The sequence below is a fragment of the Papio anubis genome, chromosome 6 (genome assembly GCF_008728515.1).
Source record: "Papio anubis isolate 15944 chromosome 6, Panubis1.0, whole genome shotgun sequence".
Taxonomy (NCBI): domain Eukaryota; kingdom Metazoa; phylum Chordata; class Mammalia; order Primates; family Cercopithecidae; genus Papio; species Papio anubis.
The window spans coordinates 139,861,886-139,883,522 of record NC_044981.1 but is presented as its reverse complement, the minus strand read 5'-3'; the positions used below and the strand labels follow the sequence as shown (position 1 = coordinate 139,883,522).

The 21,637-nt window shown below is 33.8% G+C and overlaps 1 protein-coding gene across 2 annotated transcripts in view; it reads right to left on the bottom strand.

The window, feature by feature from the left end:
• Positions 1–21,637, bottom strand: part of LOC110743174 (triadin-like) — a 59,674-nt gene extending 38,037 nt beyond the window's left edge. The window contains exons 1-2 of one of the 2 annotated variants that reach the window (XR_004184420.1): positions 20,188–21,635; positions 14,391–14,441 (exon numbers count right to left, since the gene is read on the bottom strand). Coding sequence is in view for 1 of the 2 variants with exons in the window: in XM_021937925.2 (XP_021793617.1) it covers positions 14,391–14,441; positions 20,188–20,254 (118 nt within the window). In the remaining variant the exon portion in view is untranslated. Of the gene's footprint in view, positions 1–14,390; positions 14,442–20,187 lie in introns of both variants that reach the window. The other variant, XM_021937925.2, reaches the window with a different exon arrangement.

The window sequence follows — 21,637 nt, the reverse complement described above, 5'->3', positions numbered from 1 at the left end:
TGCCTATATTTTCATGTTGCCAGTCTATCCTCTTATTTAATCAACTTTGCTTAGGCTTTATAGTTATCTGTTCTTGGTATAGAGTCTTCTTTTGGTTAATGGAAGAGTTCTGGTACATTATAGTTTTCCTCCCTTCAAACAGCAGAAAAACTGACCTCATAGTTGGAATACCTACTGAGCATAAACTATGTATAAGGGATAATGCTACCAACTTTATTTGGGTTTTAGCCTAGCCATGTCTCATTTTCTGTAGTTATAATTTTAAAAACTAATTTGTTTAACTGCAGAATTGTATATAATAAAGAATGTCATAGGCTTTTACACCCTACTCCCTATAATACTTGAATGCACTCAGTATGCAAGTACGGAATGCAAGTAGTATTGGTGCTATTCATGCACTCTGACACTCTTTGGCACATATTCCTCCCCTTTTTTTTGACACATTCACTTAGCTTGGTAGATATACCTTATTTTAATGTTTTCTATGTGCCACAGCATTATAGAAAATTTTGTTATTGTCTGTAACTACTTTTTAGATTTTAAGCTCCATTAGTGCAAGAACTGTGTTTTATTACTCAAATATAAGCACTGGGTGAAATATCTGACATGTGATATATGATCAATGAATATTGTTGAAGGAATGAATGAGTGAAATAAATGGAATATATAGAAAGACTAAAGGCTCCCTGTTGGATATCTGTAGTCCTAGAAGAAATTGATTCATCTTATGCCTCTAGAACTAGAGATAAAAGTTCAATGTCGCATAGCTGTTGCATTCACATTTTATTTTAGAAACTTAAAAAAATAAGTGACGTCTTTATGTTTCCAACAATAGCAAATATGGCCTCCAATAATTCAATGATACCTTCAATTGTTGGGTTTCCTGATGCTATGTTTTGTCTCAGTCAGTTTAGGCTAAAGTTAATTCCTACTTAGTCCACAACAACACAATTCTCTCTTTTAATGGTGAGTTCTGATGAGATTTTGGCTTCTTTGGAAAGGAAACAACTCCCCCCCGCCCCCAACAGTTCTGTCTTTATTGAATCTATGCTAGGTCAACAGTACAGTTTAAACTTTCAAGCAAATTAGCACAATTCTAGTAATGAGAATTAGTTTTTCTGGAGTACTTATTATGGCTCAAGTGCTGGTCAATTGTTAACTTGCGTTATTCCATTATTTTATGAAGTACATGCTATTTTAATCCCCATTTGGTAGACGAAGTGACTGAAGCTTACAGCTCATTCATCTGCTAAGTGGCAGAACCATGATTCCATTTTCCCAACCTGTTTCCCCTCACCCGGGTCATATCCCAAGGTCTGGATAGAATGATCTTGGTCTCCTTCTTAGTTCTGTTTCTGAAGTATGGCTAATTTTGAATATTTGGATTTCTTAGAAACAAATTACTGCAAATTTAAATCTTTTTTTCCAAGGACACAGTTCATTAGCATTTTGCTCATCAAGAATAGGTATCTATTTGAAACAGTTTTGCTTCCCACTCTGCACACAGCTCTCACTCCTGTCAATCACATTGTTATTGCAATCTTGAAATGAAATCTTCTCGGACTTAATGTGTGTCAAACGATCTTTTGGAAAAATTGTGGAGTATATTTTTATCAACTATGGATACAATACAACCAGAACCAACTTCGGTCTTGTACACAGAATTTTGTATGCACTCTTATGAAAAGATGCTATCTAATGTGTAGCTATGGGCCCTCTTTCTAGAATAGAATTACTGACTTTAGTGTTATGTGAACAGTAATGCTAAAGATGACCTAGGATAAGTTCTTTTGGTGTATGAAGAGTCAGTTTTTGGGTTCTATAATCTGACTTTAAAAGCAAGCCCATTTCCTAAGTTCTGTGACCTTGGGCATTACGTAAAATCTCAAGTCTTTATTCTGTCATTGCTAAAATGGAGAAAATAATGTTGTAAAATTGATGTGAGAGTTTGGAGTGATGTGTATAAAGAGCTTAGCTATTTTTAAATTATGCTCATAAACTCAAATTGCATGATCTTTCAAAGTAATTTTCTTTTTTTTTTTAAACAGAATTGGGACTTTGCCCTTGAATATTCGAGGCAGGAATTGATATGTGAGAAATAGGCAACGGATTTTCTAAGTTGAACAACTCTTTTATTAGGCTACTCGATTTTTAAGAACTCAGTGCACTTATTTTGTAGATGGTATTTCTACTGACAGTAAAGTATTTTTTGAGCCATATGAGATTGCAGTTTCTAACCAGGATTTATTTCAAGCCATATAAAAACAACTATATATGTATTTACATATGTGTGTATATATATAAACTTTGTCTATATATGAAGCTCAATAAAAAGTTATAATGAGATGCTTCTGGAAACTAAGGACAGTTGTTAGTTAATACTGGCCATTGGGACCGCGAGTTCAGAGAGGCGGCAGGCAAGCATTTATCTTTCATTCCATCTTCACTGTTTAATTTTTTTCTACCACTAATTACTATTGTAGAATAATAACATATCTAATTTCTATAAACATTTGCCACTGAAGCCTTTCATTTTGGGCTACACGTACAAGCATTGCGGAAATATGGAACCAAGAAGGCCCCATGCTAAGTTGTTGAGGCAGGCAGCCTGCCATTTCCTGTGCAGCACTGACTTTTCCAGGCTGTTGATTTCATTTGTGAAATGTAAATTGCTAATGGGCCTGGGCAAGGGAGCCTCATTAGTGATTTTTCAATGTTATCAATAGTATTTTTAAGTAGAATAAGCAAACCAAAACTTCAGCATGCAAGTGCTTAAGTCAGAAGGGCAGCAGTGGAGACCAACTCTGTTTAGGAGTCTGCTTTGTCTTCATAAAATGAAAAGAAACACATTTATTCAATATATAAATCCCAAGAATCTGCATTCTTTTCAGAATGCCTCTATTTTAAGTACTTTGCAAGGCAAAAGCTAAATATCATTGACTTTTTTTCTCACTTTATTTTGTTATTATCACAGTTGCTTCTTTAGCACATAGGTATCTTACATGTGCAATAAAATAAAATAATAATTATTATTGTTTTGCACCAATGACACTTTGCATTTGCCACATGGTAATCTCTAAGGTAAGTATATTATATATGTCATCTATATTTTATTTATATAATATTAAACATTCATTTGTTTATTAGCTCTCTAACTCCAATAGCATATAAACTTAATGAGTCATGGGATGAATTTTTATTTCCCCTAATACATGACAGTGTTTAGACTGTTCTTTGCACAGAAGAGAGATCAACAAATATTTGTTGAAAAAATGGACAAATTACACTATCCTTACATACCACTCCTATGTGGTAAATGTGATTATTAGACTCGATTTACAGATAGCAATACTGAGACTTAATAATATGTTTAATAATATGTAAATATACTTAATAATATGTTTAAATATCCCTAGTAAGTGACAAAACTGGGATTCAAATTCTGTTTTCAAAGTTTTAAGCTCTTAAACACACTTCTATAACTAAAGTTGCTACAGATAGAATTGAAAGCTTTGAAGCACTGAATACATGAAAACTATATGGCACACCACATTCTACTTCTTATAAGTTGTCTGTCTATATTATCTATGTCGTGTTAGCTACACAAATTACTAATAGTCATTAGGATTATAATTAACATATACAATATAGTCACAGAGGTTTCTACTTTTTTCAAGCCAGTCTTTAAACTATAAATCATATTATATAGTTTCCTATGTTGAGCTGGTAAAGCTAAGCAGTCTGAGCACTGATAGAAAATGAATAACTCTCTCACACGCTCCTGGAGTAGTATGCAATGTTTAATGACATGGGAAGATGTTATATTTAAAAGCAGTTCACAAAACCTACTCTTGTAAAATATATAAAGGAACATTAGCAGTGTTATCGCTGGTCAACCATAGGTGAGTTTTAGTATGAGGGGGTTTGGAAAACATGGTGGCTAAGGACACAGGTCTAAAATCAGACTGCCAGACACCAGTTCTGGATGGCAACTGTGTGACCTGGGCAAGTAACTCTCAGTGCTTCCATTTTCACGTTAATGAAAACAGGATTGCTGTGAAAATTAAACACTACACGTGAAGTACTTAGAATGGTGCCAGGTACAAAGCAAATGGTGGATGTCAACCATTTCATTAATATGTTAAACTACTTTTCTCACACTTTTATAACACAATTTTAAATACAATATGGATTTTAAAATAAAAAGAATTTTATTTGTTACAAGCAACATTCATACATTTATTCCAAATCCATGGATTTTCCATCATTTGAACCTTTTTTTATTCAGGATCTACTGAATATTTCGACTTTGATGAAAACCTGCTACTACTACTACTACTACTTGCTATTACTACTATTACTACTACTACTACACAACTACTACACACAAAGACACGCAATTTCACAACTTTGTTGTTGTCCTAACTATATAATTTAAAAGAAAATGCGATGCAATGTCCGTGTGCCTGTACACACACACACTCACACTCTTCTACATTCTGTTTTCTGCATGAGGAAGTATTTCATGGAATATAGAAATACTGTCACTCCAAATAGCTTGACTTCAACATTTCAGATATGGGATAACCCTCCCTAAATAAGTCTTAAGAGGAATGCTTATTTTGCAAAGATTCAGTCTGCTATTCTAGATGGTATCTGATTTCTTCTGCTGCAGACACATTGCTTTGTGGTCCAGATAAATATAACTGCGAAAAAGACAAGATTTGACTGCCTTTGAGTTTGATTTCGAACTTCTTCAGTTCATAGATTGTCAAAAGAAGAAATTGTTCTAACTTTAGGTGAGGTCACACAGCGAACCAACACCCAACATCTGCTGCTACATAGCTTTTCATCTTATCTGGCTGTACATTTCTTTACTTCAATATTCTACTGACTGCTTAACATTTTCCTTTCTCTTATTTAGCCACATCCATATGGTCTTGACACTTCATGCATTCTCTATGCTCCCATTTTTCCTGATTATCTTTCTAAATTAGTATCATCTTTGCTCATGAATTGAGGAATCCTTCCATGCATAATAAAGAAGCAAGGTGATGATATTCTCAAGTGATAGTTCAACTTCATTCACGTCAAGGAGTTGCAGAGATCATTTTTGCCACTGCAGTTGAAGGAAAACAAACAAACAGGCAAAAGCTAACCAAGCAAACAATTTCTCAGTTTGAAATTTATTTCCTTTTCAACCAAGTAATCTAATATGTGGTCTCTGAAACTCTCCAAATTTCCATTTTCTTACCTTTTGAAATGGGAACATTATAATTATCTCAAGAATTTGTGGCTAGAATTAGACTGAATAATTTAACGAATATTTCCTGAGCATTCAAGTACTAATATTGAAATAACAGATCTCCATTGACTGGATGAAAATTTGGCCTGCCTTACTGAAGGAAGCATTGGCGAACACTTCACTTTTCCCCTGTCCCAGCTCTTTTTTCACTGTCTTGTGAGATCTTTGAAGACAGGAAATTTGTCTTTTCGTCTTTGGAGACTCGCTGCCTAGAACAGCCACAGAACATTATGTGAACACTCAAAAATTGTTATGGATATGTAACTAAATTAAAATGCTGTTTCAAAACGACAGGGAAATCAAAATGCTAACTTCATTTTTAGGGTGTTTAAATGAAAATAGGAAGCAGATTCCCTGTCTCACAATCCAAAACACTTACATGTGTGGAAAAACACATTAGAACTGACCCACCAGACACTGAACCCTGGTGCACATTATCTTCAGATATTTATATTTAATTTGACTGTCTGGTAAAACTATTCAGAGTGGCTACATGAACTAATTTATTTATTGCTAGTTATTTCAGGAAGCAAAAGCCTCAAACTACTGACATCAGTGCTTTTTCCATAACACATAGGCACACACACAAGCACACCTCCACACACGCATGTTCTCTGTCTCTCTGTGTCTGTCTCTGTCTCTCTCACACACCTCTCAGACCCATTAAGTCAACAACAGAAACAAAACAAAAACAATTCTGCTTGATAAGTTTCTGTAGGTGTAGTTCTAAAATGACTCCAGTTTGTAATGCAGGTGCTTAAGTCATGACTCAATGCTTTATGCCTGAGTCCTGATTCTGCAATCCTTCCTTGGCAATATTCCCATAGGAGTTTGATGCTCACAGAAAAACTTTGCTGAGTGGACATTAAAAACACAAAATGGGCCACAGGGTATTCTCTCTTTGCAGCACAGAATAAATGTATACATTGTCCCTGCCTTATTCTGTCATCATTTCATTTTCATTGTCTTTTGTCTTTTGTATATGCTAAATGCAATGTACCACACTTCTGATAGTGTCACTCTGCTTTTATCTGTTCTTTCTTTTATGCCTACTTATATGTGCCTCATTATTCTTTCCTTCCCTGAAGCTTCCCAATGTGAAGTGTGGGCATTTAAATAGGTAAGATATAATTGGAGGTGGCTGCATGCATTTGTAGGTCCTGCAGAAACTGTCAGAACCAGGCCCTGTGTTGTTATTTGAAGATGGCAGATGGCAGGTTGGAAATATTTCAACTAATGAGCCTCCTGACTTTAAACCATTCAATGGGTTCGGAAAGTTGTGCAAAAGCCTCTTATCAAGGTAAATAGGCAGGCATTCCTTAGTTCTCCTTTACTGAGGGGAAGTCACTAGACTTTTGCTTGTTTTTCTGGGTACCAGTATTGATTTTCTTGAATTTGAAGTAAGAATAATAAATTAAGTAGATAGAAGGTCATAGGTTTAAGTATGAATCGTCTTATATCTTGTTCAAAAATGTAAAAATAATAGATGATTTACAGTAGAAATAATATATTTTTTAAAATGTTAATAGACAGAAGTCAGGTGTGTGGTGCATGCTTACAATTACAGGTACTCAGGAGGCTGAGGGAGGAGGATCTCTTGAGCCCAGGAGTTTGATGCCAGCCTGAGCAACAGAGCAAGACCTCATCTCTTAAAAAAAAAAAAAATCCCTTCAAGGAGAGAAGCATATTAGAACATATGCATAAAATAGCTTGGAGTGATAAGAAGGGTTGCAGTGCGATAGTAACCCATTCTTTCATTCAATTCTGCCTTCTTAATGAGAGCTGACATTTAAAAAATACCCAGGAAGGAATATTGGAGCTCTATGCTTAGACTTGCACGTGTATTTCACATACACACAGCTGTACACATATTGTTGTTGTATATTAACATTTAGGATGAAGAAAATAAAAATTCTCAGTGCTTGGATACAGTACTTTTGTAAAGCCAGTGCTTGCAGAGAAAATCCTGGCCCCCTCAACTACTTTTGAAAATAATACATGACCTCTTTCCATCCTATCAACTTGACATTTTGGCATAAGGGACATAACGAGAAATGTGTCAGGTTGGAAATTCCTGCCTAAAGTGAAAGTGCTACTGTTATGGGTCCACTTTTCACTTTCACAATTCTTCAGAAAATGACTAATCATGGTTTTTAAAGGCATCTTCTAAGATTTTATTCTTTAGAATCTTGATGGGTCTTTTTTTTATTAATCAACAGATTATCTGTAACCTTCCTCCATTCCTAGCAAACACAATAAAATTATTACAAAGACAAAAATTTTGACTATGAGTTAGGATAAGTTTTGCTAATATATTCCAATATTGAAAAAAAAGAAAAATAAGATTATTTTTAGTGGTTATTAAATCTGATAGCTAAGTAGCTAATTCAGCATAAAAATCTTGGACAATCATTTGGTCTTTGGGCATCAGTTTCTTCACTGTTAACATGATAGTCGTAATATTTCTCCCTAAAATACTTCAGGGCAGAATTAAATCGCGCTAAGAATTTGTATTAGAGACTAGGCACCAAAAAACTCAGAAAAAGGAAAGAAAAATTAAAATACTAAACCAAATATTCTAGACTTAGTATTAGACTATGGAAATGTTTTACCGTAAGTTCTAATATTTTGTGGAGGACGACAATGGCATGAGTGAAGATTACATATGTGAATTGCAATACTATTGGAACATTTTAAACATTTAGAGTGGTGAATAAAAGATTAATTGAATCTTCTTAGAGTTATCATTTTCAAAAGACAAAATAAATCGCTGTTATATCAGTTTAAACAGAATCAGAACACTAAAGACTTTGAAACTGGAATTTTTGGGACAAAACTCAAGCTTTTTATGTTAATCACTGGACACTGGAATATCTGTGATCTCTAGATGTGGCAAGACAAAAACATTGGTTAATTTTGCTATGGCATATGCTGAATCAACTTATTTTGAAAGGTGCCTTTTGGGGTAAGTCTCTGAGACCAACTGTCTTGATACTTTCTCAAAAAAGCAGATGACACAACACATACTCCTTCAATAAATCATTGAGTTTTCCCCTGCAGGTTTGTATCTGGATTAATCAATATTAAAATAGTGCTTATAGAACCAACATTGGACCTTTGCAATGAGTCACAAAAACTAGTGACAAATGAACGTGCAAAATTACCAGTTTCTGTAAAATAAATAGCAGAGAGAGTGATTACTAGTATTGGAATTCAAGTTTGTTGGTTATACTCATGTTAAGAAGAAGGTTTAGGGTTCCTCAATTTTGAGACTTAACTTTACTCTCTACTAACTTTATTTCTCTTACCCTTGGCTCTTTCCATAAGAAATCTCACCCATGCATGGCATGCCCACATCTTCAAATTCAGAATACAGGCTCACAAGTGTATCTCCAACCCCAATATTTTTTCTGATACACCCAGATAGCCAGCTTCCAGTTCTAAATTTCTATTAGAGTGTCCTAACAATACTTCAAATTCAGCATGGAGTAAACCAGATGTATAGTCTTATATTCTAAGCATGTTCTTTTCTAGTATCCCATCTCAAAGTTCTATCTCACCTCAGTGTAGCATCTTATTTTGATTAAATCTGGCTTCTAACATGTTGAAGCAATTTTGAAATGTATTTCAACTTTTTAAAATATTATCAAGTCCATGACATTGAATTCTGAGTATATTAATATTTTTCTTAATGTCACCCAAATTTTCTTATAGACATACACCTATTATTAATGTTTGGTTTACATAAATGTGTTGTAAAAACTTTATGTAGTTTAGAGAGATTTCAGCTATTGTTTCTCTATCATCTGTTTGAACTGAACTGTGGCATAGAAATAAATTGTTAGTCCACACTATAAATTAACTAAGAAGTACTGATTACAAATATCACCCACATTTTTCAGTGATCATAAATTTATTATTTGGTCATTTGTTCAATTAGCTATTTTTAAAATAAATAGAAACTGGCAAACTTTAAATTTCAAGTGCTTGCTTTCCTTTTAAAAATAAAATCTGCAGATTTTTAAAATATCAGTTATTTTTCTTTGTTCATTATATGCATTGCAATATATTTTTCCAATGTGTGGCTAATCTTACTCTTCTGGATTTGCTCTCTTTGTGCCTTAAGAAATTCTACTGTAACCAAAAGCTATATATATTTTCTCCTCTATTTTTTGGAATGTTTGAAGTTTGTCTTGTACCATCAAGTCTTGAAGATGTCTTAAATTTCTTTTTGCGCAAATATGAAAGTGGAATTTAAAATTTTTCCTACATGAGAAGCAAGTGTGGTTTTCCATTTATTTTCTCAATGATACATTTGTCATCTAATGTATTGTCTTACATTTAGGGCTTCATTTCTGGGCTCACTGTTATATTCTCTCAGTGTGCTTTACTATACCAGTACTATTTCCATATCATTTTAATTAAAGCAATTCTATAAAAAATAACTATATTTGGTCAGGCAATTCCACCTTATTATTTTTCAAAAAAGTATTTTCTTATTTTTGTCCTTTCAAATTTAAAGACATCTAAGAAAACTTTTTTTCCACTCTAAAAATACTGTTGATGTTTTTCATATGAATCATATGAATCTATACATTACTTTAGAGGGAAATGATCACCTCCAGATAGGAAAAGGAAATATTGCTTCACTTACTCAAGCCTTTAAAAATGGATTTCAAACTTTTTTTCACTATTTTTTACATGAAAATGTCATCAATATTTACATACATTTATTCTTTGTAACTGAATTTGTTTCTGAATTTGTTTGTGAATTGGGTACCCTGAACTAACAAATTTTTGAATTATTCATCACTTATGTTTAGGAATGCTAAGCATTAATTTTTATAAGATGATCTTGTATTCAGACGTTTTGCTAATTTCTCTTATTCATACTAATATTTTGTTTGTGAGTAAACTTGGAATATTTATGAAGATGACTTTTCTGCAAATACAACAACTTTGATTATCCCTTTTCAATTCTTATACCTTTTCTCCATTGGTACTATATTTGATACAATGTTGAAATCAGGATGACATTTTTAGTGTGTTTTATATTTAATATTTAAACATAAGTACATATGTATAATTTGCAATGTTATACAAATGCATATATGTGATCATATTACACATATTCATGCACATTGATTTTTGTGTTGTTTCGTTTAGTCAAAATCATTTTAAAATTCTTGTATCAACCTAGTCTAAATCAATCTACTCTAAATCACTCCATATTGTCCATATTTTCTCCATACTATTATAATAATCTTCAAACATATAGAAAGGCATATAATGGCAGAAAACCCTGACTAGCCAACACAACTTGTTCTTCATTCCTTCTCTTACCCAGAATCCCTTGCAGTTAAATGTATCAGGAGCCCAAATCTTCCCTGGTAGCAAGGGCATGGGACTGATGCATGCCACCTGGCACCCATGCCCTCACACTCTCTCCTCCTTATTGCTGGCTGCAATGCCAATGCATAGGCAGAACTTGGAACCACATGCTGAAGATGGCAGAGGCAGCCTCAAATGACCACACACCCCCAACCAACACCAACATCCACCTGAAAACCTATCTTATTATTAACTTTTTTCATATGATTTGGAATTTCGGGTTGTATGTCAACCTGAGTACTGCATTATTGTGGTCGTTGTCGTTTTTGTTTCTTTTTTTTTCCTATGGATTGTGATTGTGTGAGTCCTTCCTTTGACCCCAATCTTTCACTGGGCCTCTAGTCCCAAGTATACTTTAATGGCTCCAAAACTTGCCTCATAGTGTCAGTAGGGATATTACTGAACAAGTAAGTCTCTCTTCCAATACATGACTTGCTTCAGGTCCTAGATGAGGGGCTGAGTTTATTTTCTCCACTTTCCTGAGTCTGCACTTTCCTATTAACTGTAGCACCAGAGAACTATTCACAGCAACTGTTTTTCACCTTCTTTTCTTGAATGGGGGTTCCACTTCAGTACCGGGTTAACTGCAATGAGACTTGTGCAACATCCCTGCTTATTCCAATGAACATTATTGCCTTATGTGATCCTGATCAGCAATTCTGTTTAAAGATCCAGAGCCCAGCACCCCTACAGCTTCTTTCCAGCTTACTACCTTGTTTTCACTCTGTTTTTCAACCAATTAAATGTTTCCCTCTTGTTTGCATATGGTTATGGCTTTTAAAATTTATCCATCTATATTTCATCTTTCATTTTAAAGACTGAAGATGAAAAGAGCCTTCAAATCTTGAACATGCACTTCCATTTTCCTGGAAAATAACAGTTAAAAGGCCAGAGTCCTTGTCTCCACTACATGATTACTGAATCAGAATCTCTGGTCATGAGTCCTGAACATTTTTATTTTAATTCAGTAGGAGAGTTTAGTGCATAAGCAGATTTAAGAGCATAAATTAGAACATGGTTCTACCTTTACTCAAAGAAGAATATGCTGTGGCTATTTAAGTATTATAGGATTAACACATAATAGATTAATTTCTCATTTAATTGTGCATGATATTGTCATATTATGTCTGATGCTCTTTTAATGAAACGTTTTAAGGAGCTCTCTAATTGCTAAAAGAAGAAGTGTTAAACTTTTAACCAAAAAAACTTTCTTTTAAAGTTAATTCCTGTTACTAAAGATTTATTTGAGATGTTACTGTTCCAATATGTGTGAGATGGTACTCATCCCCTTTAATGAAAGAAAGCCTAAGGAGATGACACCTCCTAGAGGTGAAAGTTAAAGTCGCTTTGCATGATATGATTACACTTTGCTGATAAAATCTCCAGGAGTTGTCGTTCACATTCAGCATCACAGGTCTGAATTTTGGCTGCTCATTTGGAACAAAAAAATAATAAGAAATTCAATGCACAAAACTTTAGAGCATCATTAATATTCTGGCAAATTATCTGGGAGAGATCATTGTCACTCTAAATGGGAAAAATTAAAATGACTAATTAAAATCCTGACAGTAATTTAAGGGCTCAATTTCTAAAATAATAATAATAATAATAATAATAATAATAATAAAATGAGATTTAAAATAATTATTCTGGTGATTACATTTAATTATCTTTTTGTACAAACCATTGTCTAGTCATAGTCCTCACTAAAAATTAGGAAGAAAATGGTACAATGAAGTAAAACTGAGGATTTAGCTAATGTATCTTCTTCAACATGATATACGTTGCCCCTGTCCCCATCACTAATATCTCTAACCATGAACCGGCTGGTGCTAGATCTGACTACCTGGTATGGGATTATGAAAAGAAGATATTTGGAAGAGTAGAAGAAGATTCTTGAGAATATATTTCCAGACATCAGAGACTAAAATAAACAAAAACTAAGCTTTTAAAATAAAAATATAGAGAGATAAATAATATTCCTGTCTGCACCTTTTAAAAATATTTCCACCTTGTATTGGCAAAAGAAATATAGCATCATTGTGTGATTAAATTACTTAATGATATCTAACCATTTCAACTTACATTGCTATATAATATCCAAGTCAACCAACAGTAAGATAATGTTAAAGAAACCTAGAATTTATTTAAGATGAATTAATGTTTCAGTAAGTTCAGGATATTTTTCTTACCTTTCTCAATTAGTTTAAACTTTGAATACTAATATATAGCACTATTTTTCTGCCTGTTGGACATTTAACATAACATATATGAATCCTCTTGCAAAGCAAAATATACTAGTTTACATCTTATGCCAAAATAACACAATAGTGTATAGCAATAAAGTAACTACCATAAAAGCTGATAAAAAAAAGTTTTAGTTATAATAACACATTTCTAAAAGAAGGCATAAGTGCCTTAATAGGTTTGAAGCCATGTTGCCTTAATTATTATTTTTTAATTAGGTACATATGAAGTTAAGAGAAAGATAATGTTGTGTTCTTACATTTCATTAAATAACAGTTATGTTTATTTTAACATTAATTGAAAAATTAGGAAAGTATGACTTAAGTCTATAGTTTTATACATTGCTACACTCACTAATGGGGGGTCTCCATGCATCCTTCATTCCTCTTACTGATCTGTCAGGCTTCCTCTCCCGCTGATCTCCATACCACTTCCAACCCCAATCCATGCCTATGTAAACTCACCAGAAATCCTTCTCTTATCAATAAAATAATCTCAGTAAGATGAAGATGTTACCGCTAAGCCCCTCTACTAAGTGTGGTCAATATTTTACAGGGAAATGGGCTCTTCTTCTAACATTCACAATAGTAAGTATATTACATGGTTTTTATAATTTCAGTGACTCATTAATATGGGCACAATGGAAAATTTTTAATGTTTACTTTGACACCAAGAAATATTAGACAACTCTGAGCACAATGCCATGTCCACAGAATATACTTGGATTAGTTAGAAATTTAATGTTTTACATTGAATTTGGCAAGTTTGTTTGTGTTTTAGGGGACATAATTTGATGTACGGCATATCAGAATCTATCTTACTTCAAGCCTATCACAATGGAAAGGCTAGAGATGCACCACGGCACATTAGAAAAAGCACAGTGCTTGATTTAGGAGATTGAAGTTCTAATGCTGTCTCCACTACAAACTATAACTTTGAAAAAGGTCTTGACTATTCAGGTTTCATTTGTCTGTAAGACAAGAGGATTGGACTACAGTTTCTAAGTTCCTCCTAGCTATATGATATGTTTAGGATTCTATTATACATGAACTTACAGAATCAAAAGATTTCACTGAGAATTTTTTACTATTTCATTTTATCTTAAATCTTTGGTTTCCATGGCTATTCCTAAGATTCTCCTTTGGATATTTATACAATGTAGATTCCTCCATTTCACTACAGACCCATGGAGTCAGAATAGCGTGAGACTTTTTAAAATTTTTGCAGTATTTCTGACGCAGCTACACTTTCTTTTTTGTTCCATAGAATAATTTAGAATTTAATGATGGAATACAAATATTTTTTCTTTTGCTTAAAAACATATGAAGGCAAACTAAAGCTATGGTTTTGAGACCCTGAAAATGAAATGATTTATTACTTTGTTGCAAATAACTTAATACACAAAAGGCAGATCAATGTGGCTTCGCATTTCTTTGTATAATATTACCTTTTTCCTTTAGGGAAGCTGGAACTTTCTCTTCTTTCCCTTTAATAGATTCTGAAAAGAAACATCGAACTTTTATTTGAAGTCAAGACAAAGAGATTTTCAGATACCTATATAATGAAGTCAGTAAGCTGAAAATATCAGTAAGCTGAAAGTAGAAATTTTATAATGCACTTTAAAAATGATTTTACTCATATAGAAACAAATAAACATCAGTATAGACTACAATAAGCCATAAACTGATCATTTTTCCTTAGCACAAACATGTTGTTCAACAAGTTATAATCTACTTGTTGATTTAAGAGAATGAGTATAGGGATGGATAGGACCTTATTTATCTGTAATTTTAAAAAAATCACATGACTTCAGCATCCAGAAGTCTTCCAAAACTGTTTAATCAGCACAGAACCAGTTTATTTCTTTTAGCCCACATTTTGTCAAAAAAATAACCAAATAGAAAATCCTGCACATATCATGTATGTAGTGGTGTTTCAGTCTTCAGACTCAAGTTAAACTTCAAGAATGAGACTAAAACAAAATTTGAGAGACAATTTCACCTAGCAGACAATTTTATCTATAAACTTTTAACGTCTTCAAAATGAAGGCCTTGGTTGAAGTAACGCAAATAAAACTTTACTTATTCTACCACCTTCCAAACACATCTTCAGTGTGATTCAGACCATATCATGGGCTCCAGACATATATATGGGCAATGCCTTGAATATCATTATAATTAACAGTCTAATAAAAGATAAAACATAAACACATTTTATTCTTCCTCGGCAACATTAACGCTCAATATACATTTTATGGACGAAAATGAGTTTTAATACAATTATAAGGGAAAGAAAGAGATCTATCCTTTCAGTCCCTTTTTCTATTCCCACCATATGATTTGGGTGAAAATACAGAGACTATGATGGTGGTGCTTGTAAATGGAGATGCCACTGTAGTAATCACTTAGAATTAACTGTGTCCAGATAGTTCAGATAGTTTTGGATGTATTAAGAATTGATTTTGAGGTTTTGTTAAAAGAACTGTATCTTTCACAGCAAAATTTTCTTGTCGGGTAAGCTGTAGCTTTAGAAATCCATAAGCAAGTAGAACTTTTTTAAAAATGTATTTGGTGGCAAATAAATGTTCATGTTGCTATTTATGGTGCTATGTATAAATAGGGCTTTTTTTTCCCATATACTTCAGCATATGAAGATGAAATCAAGAGCCATGAATTGAACAAACACACTGGGAAGCTTCATTAACTGTTTTTCAAGCTGATGGGGGTAATTTGCTGCTCTTGTACTTCCTGGCTAAGCCAAAAGGATTAATGTGTTGTGAAATGAGAAGTGGTGGTGGAAACAGACTCCCAGTGGGGCGGGAGAGTGCAATGCTTTGAGTCTCAGAATTCAAGATTCAGCACGTTGATCTAAATGGGTGAGTGTGTATGTTTGCGTGAGGGTTTAGTAGTTATAAAATACAGGACCTAGACTGACAGCCCACAGAACTACATTGATTTTGGTGGAGAGAGAAGGAAAGGGTGGAATAACAGACACACTTTTATAGGACATTCAAAGATTGTAAACCCATTACCTTAAGCTTTGGAGAATGATCTCAGAAAATAAAAGTGATTTCTATTTCCAAGTTTGCTACTGGCAAGATGCCTTCTGTTCCTAGGCTGAGTCATCACTTGCACTGACTTTCCTACAGATCATTTATTCTCAGCATCTGTTTTGTCCTCAGGGGCTTTTGTCCCAATTTAGGAAGTCCACAGACTTCTCTGAGTAATCTCTAACTACTCAAGGAAGTGAGTAGGATATTAAATCCGACAAAAAATGAAGAGAGTATTACATGGAAACCCTGTACTTCTTCATTAGGAAGGAGAGATACGTCAGTGGTTTGAGTCAACTCTTAAGCCACTTTTCAACTTATCTATCTTGTTTGTCAAAAGCAGAATATTGGAAAACATTTTTAAAAATATGGTAGTCTCTTTGTGTGTGTCCAAGAGCCTATAGGATGATTTATGGTTCTTGGTGATCAGGGCCTATAAAGTGTTCAATGGTGCTAGGATATAAAGTGGAACTCGCTCAAAATTATTGAGGCAAGAAGATTGTGATGGAAAAACAATTCCCTAAGGAATAGGAAAATCGTTTCAGATTTGCCACTGGCTTACACTGCCCCCAGAGACAAAGGCAGTAAGGAGGAATTGGGTGAGTATCCATGATGACGTACAGCATGGTTGGGGAGCAGTTTCAAAGTCCTCAGACAACTTACCCCAACCTTAATTCTAGCTTGGAATTGTTGGGTGGAAATGTCTACAAAAAACATGTTGAGGACAAATTGAAGTTGGGGGATCATAAGTTGCATAGTCCTGAGCATAGTTAAAGAAGATCAATTCTGTCGAGATTCCTCTCCCATTATATCCAAACATACACAGACGTGGGACACAAAACTAGTCTATAATTCTGAGGCCCAACTGCATTACTCCAGCAACAGAGAAACCTAAAGGTGCTATCATCGTGTTCTCAGAGGAGGAGAAATTACTTAACTACTGTGTTGCCTGTTTGGATTCAGTTTGCTCTTTCTCAGCCTGTAGGTGAATCTGCGATACTCAGATATGTTAGGCCAGGAGTTGGAAACAAGTTATCTGGGATAAGGTTGAATGCCACAAGGAGGATAACCAATATCATTGGTCACTAACAGGATTTTCTGTGTTTTGGATGGTCAAGACCTCATATGCAAGACTATGCCCCTGTGGGTGTGTTGAAAAGGCTTAAGTGAGTCCACTGGTCCAGGAAAGTCAATAACTGAACCAGCAACAAAAGTAGCAAGACATATCATGCTCCTGTTTTTTTTTGTTTTTTTCCTTTGAAACAGTCATCCCTAGAACTCTCAATATTTCCTTACATAAAGACAAAAGCCTAATAATGTATCTCTGAATGCCTAATTGACTCATGGTTGTCACAACTCTGATCAATGTGGCTCCAAATGATTTCCTTGTAATAATGCTGGTTTTAAACTTGAAGTATCATTTTAAAATGAATTTGGATGTACACATGCAAGTGGAATGTATGAGTAACAGGCAAATGTGGACAATCTCTTAGTGGTTTAATAGAAGTAGCTGACAAAATACAACTCTAATAAAATAAGTGAATTTTTAGCAAGTGAAATTTCTGCATTCTGATTCTGCCACAGCTTAGCAGCAGGCTTCAAAGAGACTCTCCAAAAACAATAACATGGCAGACGCTTTTAAAGTCCCTAAAATCTTATAGGAAATATTAAAATTTTGTCTTTGATTCTTAGTAATGATAAATTATATTCAGAAAAAAATAAAATTCTTCTAAAACAGTATTCAACTTACATATAACAAAGGCATTTTGGGGACATTAATGCAGTTTGAATTAAAAAGTAGATATATTTTATATCATCCTAAATCAATAATCATATGCTATAAACCTTCATATACATAATTTTCTAGTGATTGAAAACTTTAGAGAAAATAGTAGATAATTTTACATGGAACAAAAAATTTTCAGTAAGGAATTTCAATTGTAAAATTATCTACTATGTTCTCTAAAATTTGAAATCACTAGAAAATTATGTATATAAGTTTTGCAGCATATGATTATTGATTTAGGATGATTTAAAATACACAATTGCAACAATATTAGAAGTTACAAGAGCCTACTTAATGAAGTGGTCAGTGTGGATTTATTTCCTCCAGGTAATGCTTTCCAGGACAGATTTTAGCAATTATTCTTCCAACCAGTTTAAACTTTGGCACATGTGAAGATTTTAAGTAATAGTTAAAAGTTTTGATAATTATCATTGCCCAAAGTGAAGCGTTGGAGTTAAGCCCCCAACTTTTCTTTTGAGCTGCTTTCATAGTGAACAATAACATGTGGTTCAAATATTCCTGTGATATAAATGCAGACTAAAATAAAGACATTAATGTCCCCCAAATCTCTTCCACATGACAATGGAAGAAGAAAATACTTAGATTTTACAAATGTTAATTGCAAGTTATATATGTATATCTTTTCCTGGTAGTATGTTTTCATGACACTTTTGGTTTTCACGTAATCAAGGACGCTGTTTTTATTGATTTTTGTATTACATGAGAGTGGAGGCTGGGAAGGGAACTGTCCCAAAATACAGGTAATCACTAAAGAAAAATAGATTAAGCCCATCTGTGAGAATTAAGTGTAGTTACTCCAATAGCAGAAGAACTAAGACTATTTTTCATAGTTTATGTCCAATGCATCCATGCCAAATAGATTTTTTGTGTGTTTTTATAAGATCTACACTCAAAGCAAAAGTGCTTTTATGAATACAGATATAAGACCCCTATTCTAAGGTACAAGTAGTGTCTGTGTTAAAAAGAAAAAATGGAATTTAAAGTGGGGCAGAGATGACTTTGACTCTTACCTTTCCCTATTACCCACAGTGTGACACTGAGTAACTTATATTGCTAGACCTCACATTCTTTGTTCATAAAAATTGAGGTAGCCAGTACATTTTGCTGAAACAAATATGTTAATTAGGTATCAAGGTGCCTGGCAAAGAGTAGATGCACCACTTTTGGACTTCCTCCAAACAATTCCCACACCTTTACCAGGCTAACTCTTCATCTCCTCATTTACATTTCATTTTATTTCTTCAGGAAAAAAATTCCTAGTCACACAAAATTGATCAGAATCCCCTGTTACACCCTCTCATAGCATCCTGGATACCTCCTAATGAATTCATGGTCCAATTAATTAGGATACCTCCTAATTAATAACAATTGTTATAAATTTAATTATGTTATTAATACTGTAACTTCTCAGAGAATATAGTCTATGCTTTTCTTGCACCCTTCGTGTCTAGTGAGTATCTGATTTAATTACTGCATATTAGATGCATAATACTTATTGAATATAGCACTGATCAGTCCACACAAAAAAGTAAGGTGAATGATATCAGATCTTGATGTTTAAATAGATGAATTTTAGTTAATTTATTATATATACATATATAACACACATATATAATAAATTATATATTATAGTACATATATATAACACATATATGTACTATAGAATACATTATAAATATTACAAGTGTGTTAATTCAGAAGAGAGGGGAGTCATTGAAGGCTGAAATAGGTAGAGAAGGCTTGATGCTTTATGTGGACATTATTCTTAGGATCAGGTTAAATATTTACATTGTCAAAGAGGAAAGCAGTTAGACCACTCAGGAGATAGAAGTTTCAAATTTTAATTAAGAATTTCATGCTTTTCATAGAAATACAGAGTGTGACAAGACTAAAGCAGGCAGAATATGCCTCAGAGCATTTGAAAATATCAGAATGCAGAGGTCTAATTACCAAATCTTACTTCCTGTTTGTAGCTTTACCATTTTTGCTGTCATCATCATCTCCAGTGTTTACCAAGCACTTGGGATATATTATGCACTAAATATATATTTTAGGACTAGAAAGGAGAGAATCAGAGAATTTGGGGACAAGTGCTTCTTAATATTCTTCACTTCCCTTCTATATTTTTTACCTTTTTCACTAAAAAAATCCTTTTTAAATTTTTCTTTCTTTTCTTTTTGGGAACTGTAATCAGAGCACTTCCTGGGTAACAGTGAGAAGAAATAATTTTAGGGACAAATACATAAATACAAGTTTTTAAAAATATGCGGGTGACCTCTGCAGTTCTGGTTTACATATTTGCAAAGGGGATGCTGTTAATGTACTATGTTCTCAATAATATATATTTCCTAATACATTTGTAATATCATATTAAATTAACTCTGTTACCTTTATCTTTCAGAACTGAAGAAGTTTTCCCAGATTTTTCTTTTCTAATTTCTGCAAGAGAGATCATGGGAAGAAAAGGTTACAAAGAATAATAGAGAAAAAAATGCAAGTTTCTTCATGTGTTTTGTATACTGAGGCTTAAAGATCACAGGGCATCTGAGTTGATATTCACAATGCAGATATCTCCAGGTATATTTTGTCTATAAGACGTTGGACTAAATATGAAAACAATAGAAAATAAGCCCATGAACTACTATCCACAAGTACAGACTATGCCATATATATTTTAAAAGGTACAAGTAAACTGACCTGGGCTTTGAAGAAGAAAGATATGGTAAAAATGATAGCTAATGTTGTCTACTTACTATGTGTCAAGCAATGTTCTCTACCAATTTCTCATTCAGTTCTCTCAACTCCATGAGGTATGTAGGTTCTGTTATTATTCCTGCTTTTCACATAAATTAACTAACTTTCCAAGATCTTTAAATAGGAGACCTGGGATTTGAACCACTATATCGATGCTCTCAAGAACATAAGTGCTGGCTCCAGTAGTTGCATAATGGACTCAGTAAAGGATGTAAAAAAGCATGTAGTACTGAGGCAGAACTTGACAAGGGAAATAAATTAGACCCGCAAACATGAAATGGAAAGAAGTACACATTTTAGAGAAACAGAGAATAGGAGACCTGGACAGGACAGATCTATCAGTTTTCTGTGTAGGCCATTTACAACCAACAGAAGTGGAGGTTGTAATTTCCAAGGCTAAGTCACAAAACGTCCATGCAGTATTCACCTGCGAACCTAGTGACACTTGCTTTGGGAAATGCAGCTGCCATGTGAGTAATCTAATTAACACCACCATGCTAGAGAGGCTACATCTAGGTAGTCCAACTAACAGCTTCAGCTGAGCTCCCAGCCAACAGCTAGTATCAACTGCCAGCCCTCTGAGAGAGCCATCCTTCACATCCAGGAGTCAGTGATTTTACGTGACTGCAGCCCAGCTGGACATCTGACTGCAATCATATGAGATAATCAAGTGAAAACGGCCTACTGTATCCTCCTGAAGTCCTGACCTACTAAATGATGAACAAAATGAAATCAGCTGTTGTTTTACATCACTAAGTTTTGAAATGACCTATATCTAGAAATAGTTGTGAAAAGGTAGTTAACCAACAAACAGCAAAAATTTGAACCTGTGATAAGTGCTCCAGTAAAGTTATACAGATAATAGGGAAAAAAATTATTAATTCTAAGTTTAAAATTGGGGAAGGTTTTCACTGAGAATATGCCTTTTAGGTTTAGGCTTATAAATTGGGTAGAATTTCATTGGCCAGGAAATGCCATTTTAATTGCATAACTGTAAGTAGGTGTATTCAGTTTTTTGGGTTTTTTTTGTTGTTCGTTTGTTTGTTTGTTTTTGTCTTCCTTTGTCGCCAGGCTGGAGTGCAGT